Source organism: Epinephelus lanceolatus, chromosome 10 (genome assembly GCF_041903045.1).
Source record: "Epinephelus lanceolatus isolate andai-2023 chromosome 10, ASM4190304v1, whole genome shotgun sequence".
In the NCBI taxonomy this organism is placed as follows: Eukaryota; Metazoa; Chordata; class Actinopteri; order Perciformes; family Serranidae; genus Epinephelus; species Epinephelus lanceolatus.
Window position 1 is genome coordinate 13697591 of NC_135743.1, and position 13562 is coordinate 13711152.

General features: G+C 41.3%; 1 protein-coding gene across 1 annotated transcript; it reads left to right on the forward strand.

Moving 5' to 3' along the window:
* Positions 1–1294: 1294 nt before the first annotated feature.
* On the forward strand, positions 1295–13551 carry gba1 (glucosylceramidase beta 1). The gene is made up of 12 exons (XM_033639945.2): positions 1295–1466; positions 1625–1702; positions 1813–2004; positions 2706–2852; positions 4916–5049; positions 5131–5303; positions 5396–5485; positions 5561–5708; positions 8793–9017; positions 9471–9634; positions 11839–11955; positions 12044–13551. The coding sequence occupies exons 2-12, from the start codon at positions 1630–1632 to the stop codon at positions 12147–12149; spliced, it is 1569 nt and encodes a 522-aa protein (XP_033495836.2). The 5' UTR covers positions 1295–1466; positions 1625–1629; the 3' UTR covers positions 12150–13551.
* The last annotated feature ends 11 nt before the right edge of the window (positions 13552–13562 follow it).

The following is a 13562-nucleotide window of genomic DNA, read 5'->3' on the forward strand; positions in this document are numbered from 1 at the left end:
ATAAAGTCTGGGTGTCACTCCTACAAAGGGAAGGTGGTTGGGCCTTATACAGTATGTGCCCAGCATGGATGGATTACTGAGCGGGCCTACCAGGCACAGGCCCAGGGGTCAAATTATCAGGGCCCTCCCTTGGCATTTACATAAATGTCACCCAAATGAACACATACATACAAGGAAGACACAAAAAGCCAAGAAGGAGATGCAAAAGAAATGCAAGGAGGTGACAAAATAACTATAAAAGAGGTGCAACAAACAAAAAGAGACACAAAATGTCCAAAAGGTCACAAAATTTCTCGCACTGTAAAACCACCACAGAAACACAAAAAAAACTACAAAAAGGACAAACCAACCAAAGAGAGACACAAAATGACTTCAAATAAACATAAAATGACCAAAAGAGACAAAATTGCCTTAAAAAAGACCTCAGAGACACAAAACAACTACATAAAGTGGTCAAATGTCCAAAAAGAGACACAAATTAACAACAAAAAAATGGTTAAAACAGCTAAAAAAAACCACAAAATGATCTCAAAGACACACAGGGCGACCAAGGAGACACAAAATAACTACAAAATTTCAAAACATCCACAGAAAGACACAAAATGACTACAAAGAAGCACAAATGAACAGAAAAGACAGAATTACCACAAAATGACTTCAGAGAGACACAAAACAACTACAAAAATGGAACAACAACCAAAGAGAGACACAAAATGACCACAAAAAAAACCCTACAAAATGGCAACAGAGATACAAAATAACTAGTAGACAATAAAACAACCAAGGAAAGACACAACATGAGGACATAAAAACAATCTACAAGGAGACACAAAATGACCAAAATAGACAGAAATCCCAACAACAAGGAAGCAAAATCACCTCAAAGGCTGTGTATGTTTGTGTTTCCAGCTCTGTGTAGCAGAGATGGTGGTACCTTTTGCATATCTGTGTCCAGGGGCCCATTGTCTCACAGTCTGGGATGGTATTATCTACCACTTAGGTGCACTTGAGATGGGAAACAGGGAGGAAAGGTGAAGCAGAAATGAAACAACCTTGTTTTGAACCCATGTTTGAGACGTGATATGTTTTACTTTAACAAAGACTTTAAAATGTACACAGAGAAAACTGAGAACGTCATGGAAATAAATGTACAAGCCGTGTTACAGGCTTTTTTTAAACGTCTAAAAACATGAACTCTGGATGACAGCAGCATGAATTCCTTTATTCTCCGACTTCTTTGTGGTGCGGCGCCACCTGGCTGCGGCTCAGAGTGCTGCACGGCTGTTCACGTGACACTTCACAAAGTCACATGACTGGCCTAAAGTCTCACGTATGATCGCTTAAACAGAGTGGGAAGAGGAAACGGTGGTATGGCACATTGGACAACACTGAGGTGACCGTCAACTGTGAACATCTTCAAAGTGAAGTCTCGTGAGATGCCAGAGTTCGTGTCAGGATCCTCTGAGGTGAGATAGTGTTGATAAAGTGCTCTGAATGACCTGACAATATAATGTGTGTGTGTGTCAGCTAAATGAATGGAGCAGGTGGGTCTTTGTTAACTTGTGTTTTACTGTTTGAAGTGCTGCCTGACACCAATCTGAACCAATATGCTCTTTGTTTGTAGATAACATGGCGTTGTTGTTGCCATCACCTGTGCTTCTAGCTCTTGTTTTCCTCTCAGTAGAAGTGACACTCTGCACAGGTAACACAACACAGGTGCACCTGTCTCAGTGCTTGCATCCTTTTGCATTTAAACTTCTGTCCACCAGCACAGGCATAAAGTCACATATTTATGGCTTCTTCTCCTTCCAGGAAGTAATAAATGTGTCGCCAGAAGCTTTGGCCATGACTCTGTAGTGTGTGAGTGTAACTCGACCCACTGTGACAGTGTTGGGCCAGTCACCTTGCCTCCACTGGGCCAGTACGCCTCCTACCTGAGCAGCATGGCCGGCAGCAGACTGGACACGGGCCAGGGTCAGGTCCAGGTGAACAGCAGCGGGACAGGTGAGGGATGATGGGAGCTTCTGCTGGGATGTGTGAGGTGTTGGAGCAGGTGCAGAGCGTCTCTTTTGTTTATACATACAAATTTATTATATCAGGATAAGAGCTGACCAGGAACAGTCACAAAAAGCCAACAAGGAGATGCAAACAAAGACAAAGAGACATAAAATAACCAAAACAGACAAAATGACCTCAAAGAGACACAAGATTCCTGAGGAAATTCCAGGTATTCCCTCAGATACTGAGGAATTTCTTCTCCTGCACCATCGAGAGCGTCCTGATGGGGAACATCACTGCCTGGTACGGAAGAGGGCTGCAAGGCCCTGCAGAGAGTGGTTCATTCAGCTGAACATATGATAGGTGCTTCTTTACCCTGCTGAAAGGATGTTCACACCAGGTGCTGCAAAAATAAGGTCAGGAGAATCATTAAGGATCCCAGCCACCCAGGTAGCTGTCTTTACTCCCTGCTGAGGTTAGGAGGAAGAGGCCAGCACTGAGAGGCTCAGGAGGAGCTTCTACCCTGACCCTGCCTTATCATAAACATTGAAATGTATTCATTACTACCACCACTACATATTGACAGAACTGACAGGACAGCTATTAGATTTCCTGAAAGCATATTTAATCATTTCACCTAACAAATAAAAACTGATTGATTTAAAGATATAACATTAAGGGGAGTGAGATTTATGTGTTTCTTTCAGGCCTCAAGTTGACTATCGTTCCGTACCAGAAGTACCAGAAGATCAGGGGCTTCGGTGGAGCTATGACAGACGCAGCAGCCATTAACATCCTGTCACTTTCTGCCGGTGCACAGGACCAGCTGCTGCGACAGTACTTCTCCCCTGAAGGTACGCTCAGTAAAAACAACCACCTGAAAATACCCACTGTCTGTGCAACAGTATGGTGATGTGTCAGGAAAGCGTACTGTGACGATAACATCCATGAATAACGGATACATTTATTATTCATGTCTCTATATTTTTCATGTAAAAACAAATAGCAACCAGTGTTTTTCTACATAGCAACAGTGGTCGTGCTCTGACACAATGAAAAATACATTTCACACGTTCTGTTAGCGGTGTCTGTATGTGCAGGTTAGCTTGTTTCCCACATCAACAGAATCGACATTACCCAGCATCATTCATACAGGTTGTATTAGGGCTTGGTTGCATGGTTTAAAGGTCCAGCATGTAGAGTTAAGGGTGATATTTTGGCAGAAATAATATAATAAATATGTTTTCTTTAGTGTATAATCACCTCAAAATAAAGATTATTGTGTTTTCGTTACTTTAGAATGAGCCGTTTATATCTACATGTTGCACTGCCATGTTTCTACAGTAGCCCAGACCAGACAAGCCAAACACGGCTCTACTTAGGGCCATTTGCGTTTTTGTGTTGGCCACCGTAGTTCGTAGCCCCTCCATCACAAGAGCATTGGACAAGATGATTCAAACCACTAAAAACACTAAACAAAGCAGTTTAACATGAAAGAAAATAGTGTTTTTCTGTTTGTTTTGGAGAGGAAGAGACCTTCGCAGATAATCCAGCTCCCATTAAAAACATCCTGATTGTCTGGATCTTCAGTTACTATCACTGATTTGTAACGTGATACTGGTTTATTCAGTATTTTTAACAGTTTTAATAACCTGGTCCATTGGTTTTTTAGAGGAAGAGACATCTGTAGATAAATCAGCTCCCAGTAAAAACGTCCTGTACAATGAATACTAAAGCAAATCTAACTGGGAGAAGTGGAAGAGAAGGATTGCAATCTGCAGTCCTCACCACTAGATGCCGCTAAATCCCTCCTTAAGCTTACTCACCTGACCTTTAAAACATTATCTTTATAAGAATATTTTCAATTTCCAAACATGTAATAAATGTTTTTTAACAGTCTTTGTAGTTGTTATCAGATATCAGGACATTTAAGTATTTAAAGACGTAGATCATGTTTATACATCTTTGTTTTACTATACTGTCATTCTTTGTTCAGTTATAGTCACTGAAAAATACATTAATAAACCCTTTATGAATTGACTGTATACTGCTCATAACTGCTAAAGAAAAGGGAAATTTGTTCAAAAAAATCCATACACTGATCAGCCACAACATTAAAACCCACTGACAGGTGAAGTGTGTAACATTAATCATTTCATTACAGTCCAACATTCTGTTAGAAAACCTTTGGTCCTGGCATTTATGTGGAAGCTACTTGACATGCGCCACCCACCCAAAAACCATGACAGACCAAGTAAACCCCCTCATGGCAATGGCACTCCCTGATGGCAGTTGCAGGACAATACCACACTGTAAAAACAGCTCAGGAATGGTCTGAGGAACGTGACAAAGAGCTTAAGGTGTTTACCAGGCCTACAAATTCCCCAGATCCCAATACGATTGAGCATCCGTGGGACATGCTGGTATTTTGCGTCACACCCTATATGTTTAGCCTATGGACTTAAAGGATCCACAGCCGACGCCCTGGTGCCAGACACCACAGGACACCCCCATAGATCCTGCTGCCATGCCTCGACATGACAGAGGCTCCACCCTGGATCAAACTTGGCTCTGATAAGGCATCAACACGGGATGCTTGATCAGATTGCGATCTGGGGAATATGGAGGCCAGGTTGACGCCTTGAGCACTTTGTCACGTTCTAAGGGTCAGTTCTGAGCAGCGTGGCATGTTGCATTGTCCTGCTGGGAGGGCCACTGCCATGAGGAGGTGTGCTCGGTCTGTAACGGTGTCTAGGTGGGTGGTGTGTGTCAAGTGGCATCCACATGAACCCCAAGGTTTCCCAGCAGATCATCGCATTGTAACAAGATGATCAGTGTTATTCACTGACTGTACATTATCCCTACATATTGAATTATCGCCCAGCCTCAGTCGTTATTGATGTTGTGCCTCTGGCAGGTATCGGCTACAGCGTTGTGCGTGTGCCCATGGCCAGCTGCGACTTCTCCACCCGTCTGTACACGTATGCTGACACACCTGGAGACTACAACCTGGACAACTTCACCCTGGCTCCTGAGGACATCAACATGAAGGTATCTCTCTTCTCCTGCTCTCACACATACACACATCCATCACTCAGTTACTTTAATCTTACCTCCTCTTCTTCCTCTCAGATCCCTCTCCTGCAGCGTGCTCAGGCCTTGTCTCCTCGCCCCCTGTCTCTGCTGGCCAGCGCCTGGAGTGCCCCCGTCTGGATGAAAACTAACGGTGCTCTCATAGGAAAGGGCTCCCTGAAGGGTCAGCCTGGGGGCAAGGAGCATAAAACCTGGGCTCAATACTATATCAGGTGACATGTTGGGCTTTACCTTAATGCACTGTCACATGTTGAGGGAAACTTACCCTGATGGACGTTTTATTTTTTCTTTTCATCCCTCTCAGGTTCCTTGAGGAATACGCTAAATATAACTTGACCTTCTGGGCTTTGACCACAGGGAATGAGCCCTCTGCAGGACAGATGACAAACTACAGGTCTGTTCTCACATTATAAATGCCATCTTTGTGGCTGCTTAATTTCACAACAGACTGAGAAGTATCTTACTGCAGTTTCCAGGCTCTTGGCTTCACTCCTGAGGAGCAGAGGGACTGGGTGGCTCTGGACCTCGGCCCTGCCCTGCACGCTTCTTCACACCCACGCACACACGTTCTCATCCTGGATGACAACCGCCTGCTGCTGCCTCACTGGGCTAAAGTGGTGAGTCCAAGGATGGAGAGGTAGTGGGGAAAGCCATGTTATACCCAGAGCTACACTGGGCATGAAGGCACAAAATGAGTTTGAACTTAAATCAGTAATAATAAACATTTTTTATATTGTACCTTTCATACAAGAAGTGCTTTACAACAAGAGCAGCAGAGGCACTGAATGCTTCACATGATAATAACTGGCAGATCAAGAAATGAAGACTATAGCGCCAAATAAAACAACAACAAAATCTCATAACATGATGAAGATATAATATATGATACAAGATACTGTAAAGAAGTAAAGAAGATATCAGGTAAGAAAAAAGTGATGAGGTGTTTGGGGGGGGGGAGTTTAAAAAAAAAAAAAAAGTCTAGTTAGCCACCATTCAGTCTGTAGTAGCAGCCGCAGGAATAAAAGACTTTTCCATCTTCCAATCTCACGTCTTTATTCTCTGGAGAAAATAGTGTGAAGCTACCAAAGTATCAGACAGGAACAAACTTAATGAAAGGCGTTTCTGTGTTGTGTAGCAGCTGAGATAGGCTCAGGCTCCTAAACCATGAAGAGTTAGGGACTGAAGAAGAACAGATTTCTGCAGGGTTCACCAAGTTCAATTTAATACTTCTTTAGACTTTTTATCACCACATAGACGGCAGTTGAATACGTGTTTCGCAGCCATACTGAGCAAAGTATGAAAGTATGATGGGAAATCAGCCGAGACAATTTGGCTTGAAGTTGTTTATTGTCTGGCTGTAGTAGGCCGGTACAATCTAGTACCACTAAGATTCAGTGCTGGTGCGCAGTACAGATTAGTGGACAGCAGCAGCCTGTGTAAACCAGTTTGGTAAAATTGAAAAGACATTCACAGATTGAAACATTTGGATCAATAACTTAAAAGCGAAATATTGTTAAATCACAAACGACCCCGCTTTCCACCTGTAGTAAGAAATACAACAAGCTACAAATTCATTTTCATCTAAACAAGGCATCCCCTGAGCTGGAGAAATAACTTTGACGTACGTGTGCAGCCAGCTGTGAGATTAGTATGCAGGGACCGTCTAGAAAGTGCCACACCAAAAAGAGATACTACAAAAATATTTAATAATCTCACTCTTATAAAGTGTAGTGTCCTCAGAATCACTTCACATATCAATGCTCTCCTCTTGGTTATAATACAACACTTAGCTTTGGTAAAAAAAAAGGCTTTCATTGTGGAAATATTAAAATAATTCACTCTTACAAAGTGTCCCTAGATATCCAATTACTTCAGCCCTACATTTTTTTGATGTGCCCAGTGTTCTAGAGGATTTAACTAACACACTCCATTTGGAATGGATGAGATGTGCCCTGAAAGACAGGCTCCAACAGTGCAATAAAACCTGAAAACCCCTCATATCATACCTTGCAAGGTGGAGGGAGGGTAGACCTGTGATGATGGGGATAATGGTCAGCTTGTTATCGTTCTCCTTTTTTATTATTTTATGTTGATGTAATTGCACTTTATTTTTTTACTACCTTATTTAATCTTACCTTCGTGCCTATTACAACAGTTGATCTGCTGTTGATCTCAGGGCATCATGCATGACTGTAATGTTCAGGAAAATGAGCCTTAGATGTAGATGTAGACTACTAGTGGAATCCATCTGCTCAGTAAAAGTTATTTAAAAATGTATGTGCCCAGTGTTCTTAAAAAAAAAAAAAAAAGATTTTAGATTCAGAGATAGTTTAACTGTTGTGACTAAATATAGTTGTACTTTTCTGCTAATTTAAAACAGAACAAATTGTTATTTTGATGTTGAAATTTATGTCAACATTCACAAATTATTCTGTGGCAATTAATCAATTTTAATAAATCATTTGCTGTAACTAATGATATAATCAATTGTATTAATGCTGCCTGGACCCAGATGAGCAGCACACTACATGGGGATGGATAAACTGATTAAAAACGATATATTAATTTGTGTAATATCTCCAGATGCCTGCAACTGCATACAAAACATGTTTGAACTGTCTACAGCAGGAAAGAGAAACTATTTAAGACTTCTGTGAATTAAATTTAAGATTTTTTTTTATCAGCTAAAAAGACCTTAGTATGCAGGATTTCTCTATCATCACTTGAGAAACACTCTGTGTGTGGTGGTGTATTTTTCTGGAGACTCTGCCCTCTGCGTGTAATTTCTTATTTTATTTTATTTTCTGTGTTCAGGATGTTTATGGCCGTGTACCTCCACAGCGCTCAGGTGAGGTCGGAGCTTTATAAAAAGGTAGAGAAGAGCTGCTAGACTGTAAGACTGTGAAAACTCAGCGGCCCCTGTGTTAGTCAGCAGATTTTTGAATTAAAATACAAAACTATTGAGAGTGTTTTAACTTCTCAACGCCTTGCCTGGTACGGTCACCTTAACTGTGCATCCAAGAATAAACTCTCTGGGATTATAACTATGGCAAGTAAAAGCAAAAGCCCTTGACCCAACTCTTACCAGAAAGGACAAGGAAGAAAGCAAGGAGTTATCTTGGCAGATAGCTCCACCCTCTCTTGAGCCAGTTTGAGCTCTGGGAGGCGCTATAGAGTTCCTCTGGCAACTAAAATTGTATGTAAGAAGTCCTTTATCTCGAGTGCCATCAGTGTCCTTAACTCAACAAAGTGACTGATGAGTTTTAAACCACAGACAGACAATGAGCTGATTTAATGTGTTTCAGTGTTTTGTAATGACTTTATATGCTTGTCTACCTGACTACTTGTTTGCTTTTTACCATGCTGTCTTTAATATTTGGTGAGCCGAAGACAAATTTCCACCCATGCTGGACTATAAAGATAGATTCTACTCTAAGCAGCAAGCATCCAAGAGACATAGCGCTTAAAAAAAAACGCAAATGTAGCGAGTGAAACACCAAACCAGAGTGAATCTGAGGTCGATTTTCACTTTTACTTCTGCTGGCGAGTGTGTTTGCAAACAGCGGCTGACAGTCTTGCATAGGAGGCTACCATGAGTGCTTCTTTAGGAGTTCTCAGTACCTGCAGAAATCCATAACAGGAGCCCTGTTTGGTTTTCACATGTATTTTATGTGGAAACCTTTTTCACCTTGTCCCTCCAGGTCCTAACTGATGTTCACGCAGGCAGATACATTCACGGTGTGGCAGTTCACTGGTACCTTGACAGCTTCGTCCCAGCTGAGATAAGCCTGGGAGTCACCCATCACCTCTACCCAGAGTATTACCTGTTTGGCACTGAGGCCTGCTCTGGCTGGAGCCCACTGGACAGAGGGGTGAAGCTGGGCAGCTGGGACAGGGCTGCCCAGTACGCACATGACATTATAGAGGTAAGATCACATTATCTTCTTGCATGAGGCTTGTTCAGTCAGATCCACTGTGACAGATGTGAGAGTTGACAAGCTGTGAGCTGTTCCTGAAAGGTGAATCACCTCCCTCGATGCTGCAGTGCAGATTTACGAGTTGCACGCTGCTGCACACACACTCTTCAGAGATTGCCCGCAGGCTGTCAAAGCAAGCTGGAACTGGTGTTTAGTTTCCTCGCTCTCTCTCAAATGAAATTAGACTCCCTCCTTTCTATCTATTTTGCATGGGCGCATTCAGACTGGAGACATCTTGAGAATCAGGAGGGATTTATTTATGTAGATGTGTTGTCCTTGTGACATTTTAACAAAACACCAGGCACCAGTCCATTGGATTCATTTAAACCAAACAACACCTCTCACTACAAAGTTACAAAGCACAGACTAGATACTAATCTGTGGGTGTTTTCTCCACGGCAGGACTTAAATCATTATGTGGTGGGCTGGACTGACTGGAACCTGGCCTTGGACCAGACTGGTGGGCCAAACTGGGTTAAAAACTTTGTGGACAGCCCTGTTATAGTGGATGCAAAGCGGGATGTCTTCTACAAGCAGCCACACTTCTATAGCATGGCTCACTTCAGGTAGCACACTGGCTCTCACATGATCTTTGTTCATAGTAGTGTTATTATAGTTTTCATTCATTTTTCATTAGTTTTTACTTTGTTTTTAATTTTTATTTTCAGTTCCGTTACTTTCCAGAGTGGATTTCCTCATTTCAGTTTAGTTTCTATTGTTTCAAAATGTTTGATTTTTAGTTTAGTTTGTATTAGTTTCAGTCTTACTTTTAGTTTTTATGCCTCTGCAACAGCCCTTAACTCAAGAATTCATACGCTGATTATGACAAAATTTCACACAAATGTCTTTAATATGATAGAATGATGAAGTGATGACATTTATATCCAAAAGGTCAAAGGTCAGCTGCAGTGTGACATCATAATGTTCTGCAAAAACACTTTTCTGGCCATCACTCAGCACCATAACTTCAGGAACAGAACAGGAGGCATTTGGTCAGACACTGAATTGGTGACACAACTCTTGGGTGCTCAACTTGAAACTGTGCTGACAGTAAAGAGCTTCTGTGATTTTATGAGTCTGGACAGTCGTGGATGTAAACTGCAACTTGACTGGTTGGGGGAGGGGTACAACCATGAGGCGGTAATTCTAGTTTTTTATTATAATATGGGTTTTTTTGTCAGACGCAAGCTCTAAGACGTTTGGTTTAGTTTATCAGAATCCCCATTCGCTACTGCATTGCAGCAGCTATTCCGTCTTTGGTCCACAACAGCTGTGCATTTGTGACTGTTTACAAAACAACTCACATACAACACAAGACAGCTCCTGGTAATACAGTTATTAAGATATATGTTTTTCCATGATTTCATTTGGTAAGTAACCGCCATTTCGGGGCTAAATTTTCCTTTTGATTACCAGATGATGCTCCATTATTGTAATATTAGTCCAAGTATTTACATAATACTGTACACTCACATTTATATGTTTCCCTACATGCATTACATGTGCTTTAAAAGAAACAGTTCCCAGGGAAAACTGTATGTTTACCATGCACGAGGTTCATTACAGTGCATGAATCATATTATGTAGGTCACCCTTTCTTGTAGCCTCCTTTGGGAAAACATGGAAATATGATTAGCATACTAACAGAAAACACAAGACACAACAAAGACAGACCCTTCACATCCTGAGACACATGACACAGTCAAACCTACCATTGATATTAATTGATTAGGCTTTGACAACTATACTTTTGTCTGTTTTATGGATAATCTGAGTATTTGTCAAAAGGTGCAGCTTCAAAAGAATTTAAAATCTAGCTTTGTTGTTTTTCCTGTGTGATATGTTGCCAGAGTGACTTCCATTCATGCATATCTCTGTGCATTACTGTATGTTTGATTGAGTTTGTTCTTACTGTTGGTAATGTAAAGTTACCTATTGTAGCATGTCTTGTAGGGTGACCATGCCTATCTGAACTAAAAGATAACTTTTTCAATAGTCAGTTATATAATAAGTCAGTTAACTCACAGTCATGTAGACATCCCAGTCTCAATAAATATGCACTAATGCCTCCTCATGCTTGTTGACAAGGACCAACACTAAAGATATTTCCGGTATATTTTAATTTTATTTTAGTCAGTGTTGTAAGTGCACAATAGCGCGTAAGTAAGTTATTTTTCTAAAGTCTATTTTTTTTATTTTATTTTTGTTTACAATTTTTTTTTCACAGCTAGTTTTAGTTTTTAGTTAAAGGGGCGCTATGGGAAATTCAAATTGTGTGAGATCCCTGAACACGGTTCTCAACATGGAGGTAGCTGATGGTAGCTAGCAGCTAACAGTGCTGAACAACAGCAACAATGCGAACAGAGCTAACGGTGTTAACCAGAGGGGAACTGGAGGGTGGGCGCTACACCTCTGTGATGTCACCGTCCCCACATCATCAACAACTAAGGTATGCACGCAGTGCAAAGGGATGGCGATGAGCTAGCCAGTGAGATACACACGTGCACTAATATGCATGCATTGGGACTGGGTTATCACAGCAAACCACAGAAACTCAGATTACAGCACACACACACAGATGTGGTGTGACTTCATTCTCTGCTCAGGACGCCATTACACCATCATATTGTTACATAGCAAATAGTGGATTGCTGCTATGTTAATGCTCTGAATGTCACATATAGAACTTTTTAACTATAATAACTTTGGTTCAAACTAAATGCCAAGATGGCAGTATAAAAAAATTCTAACAAATCACCTCTTTACACAGTAAGTTCCTGTGGGAGGGGTCTCAGAGAGTGGGTGTGTCCGCCAGCCAGGACACAAAGCTGGAATATTCTGCCTTCATCAGAACAGACGGCTCAGTAGTGCTCATCGTACTCAACAGGTACGTATGTGAAAAAAGTTTTTATGTGCAAATGACAGGAAATTAAAGTAAATTAAAGGAAAAATAACAATGTGTTTGTGTTTTGTAGGTCACCATCAGTGATTCAGTTTGAAGTCGGGGATCCTGCTGTGGGCTACATCTCCTCCACTGCTCCGGCTCATTCCTTGCTCACACTCGCTTGGAACACACGCTGATGATTAACGCTTCAGTTGGTAACTTTAATCATAATAACTTATTGTCATATTTGCTGAAATTGACCCTTCGCTAAGTCCCACCCTCTGACGCAGACTGGCCAATAATAACGTAGCATGGGTCCGGCTCAGACCAGGATCCAACAACAACACAGCTCCATTGACTCTAATGCAATCGTTTCAGATTTCCTTCATTTTCAGGCTGGTTTTGTGGATTTGGAGCTAAATGTCGTGCCTGGGGCACGTCGTGTATTAATGATACTCGTTACCTGGAGAGGTTGGAAAAAGATATACGTTTCTTCCCTGTTCCAAAACCAAAATCAAACCCTTAAAAGTGTAGGGTTAGCTAGCTAGCTACTGAAGATGTAGCCTACTGAATGTATACACATGCTGCTTTTGCTTTTTAATGATTATAACAGTGAATAAAGACCGACCCTGCTGTACAGGAACCAGTGAAGTGATGCCACACAGCTGGTTCAATATCAGCAAAGTTTCCCTTTATATTCATTGTCTTCTGTGGCGATCAGCAGTGATGTGGTGGTTCACTTTCGGCTTTAGCTTCTATCTTTGTCTTTTTAACCTGTTTAGACTGTAGACCCCTCTGTCTGCTTCTTTCTGCAATCACTGTTTCATTTCTCCAAAGATATGATAATATTTCTTCAGGGAGTGCAGTTAGTTACAATGTGGGCTCCACGCTTAGTCTGACAGCTTGACGGACCATCACAAATGGGCGGGGCTTAGCGAAAGGCCATTTGTCACCTCATACAAACAGTAGTGCATGAGATGGATAGTCTGGGATTAAAATACAAATGCCATTTGAAGCACTATAAGGAAGGTGAAAGGAACATGTACTACTGTCTGGTTGCAGTGGCAATTTCAGCAAATATGACAGTTATTTTTATAAAAGTTACTACCTACAGCTTTAATACAACTTCACATACATTTGTTCCACCTCCGCCGTGTCACAAATGTGTACGTGCACATTTCAAAATGCCACAAAAACTAAGCACTTCACGTTGGAACATTCTCATTACCGAAGCGGTAATTACTTGAAGTACTTTGTCGGTATCGAACCACTCACATGCATGTTTTCAAATTAACAGGTGCAAGATTTTCTTTTTGTCCACAGCTTTAGTGATTTCAGCGGTCACTTAAATTAACCTCAGTCAACAAGAATAACCTCAACTCATTTGATTTGCATTTGTATGCACCAATCATCAGGAATCATACCTAAGAGGAATGAATGTATCACCTGTGCCGAAGTGTAACTGGTGCCTTGATTACCTGCTAATACAACGCTTTAAGTGTCCTCAACATCTCGTAAGAAATAATATAATGTACAGAAATTGTAAATGCCTTGCTGTTGCTGTTTAATTTTAAATAAAGCACATATTGTTTTAAAATATCCCACATTTC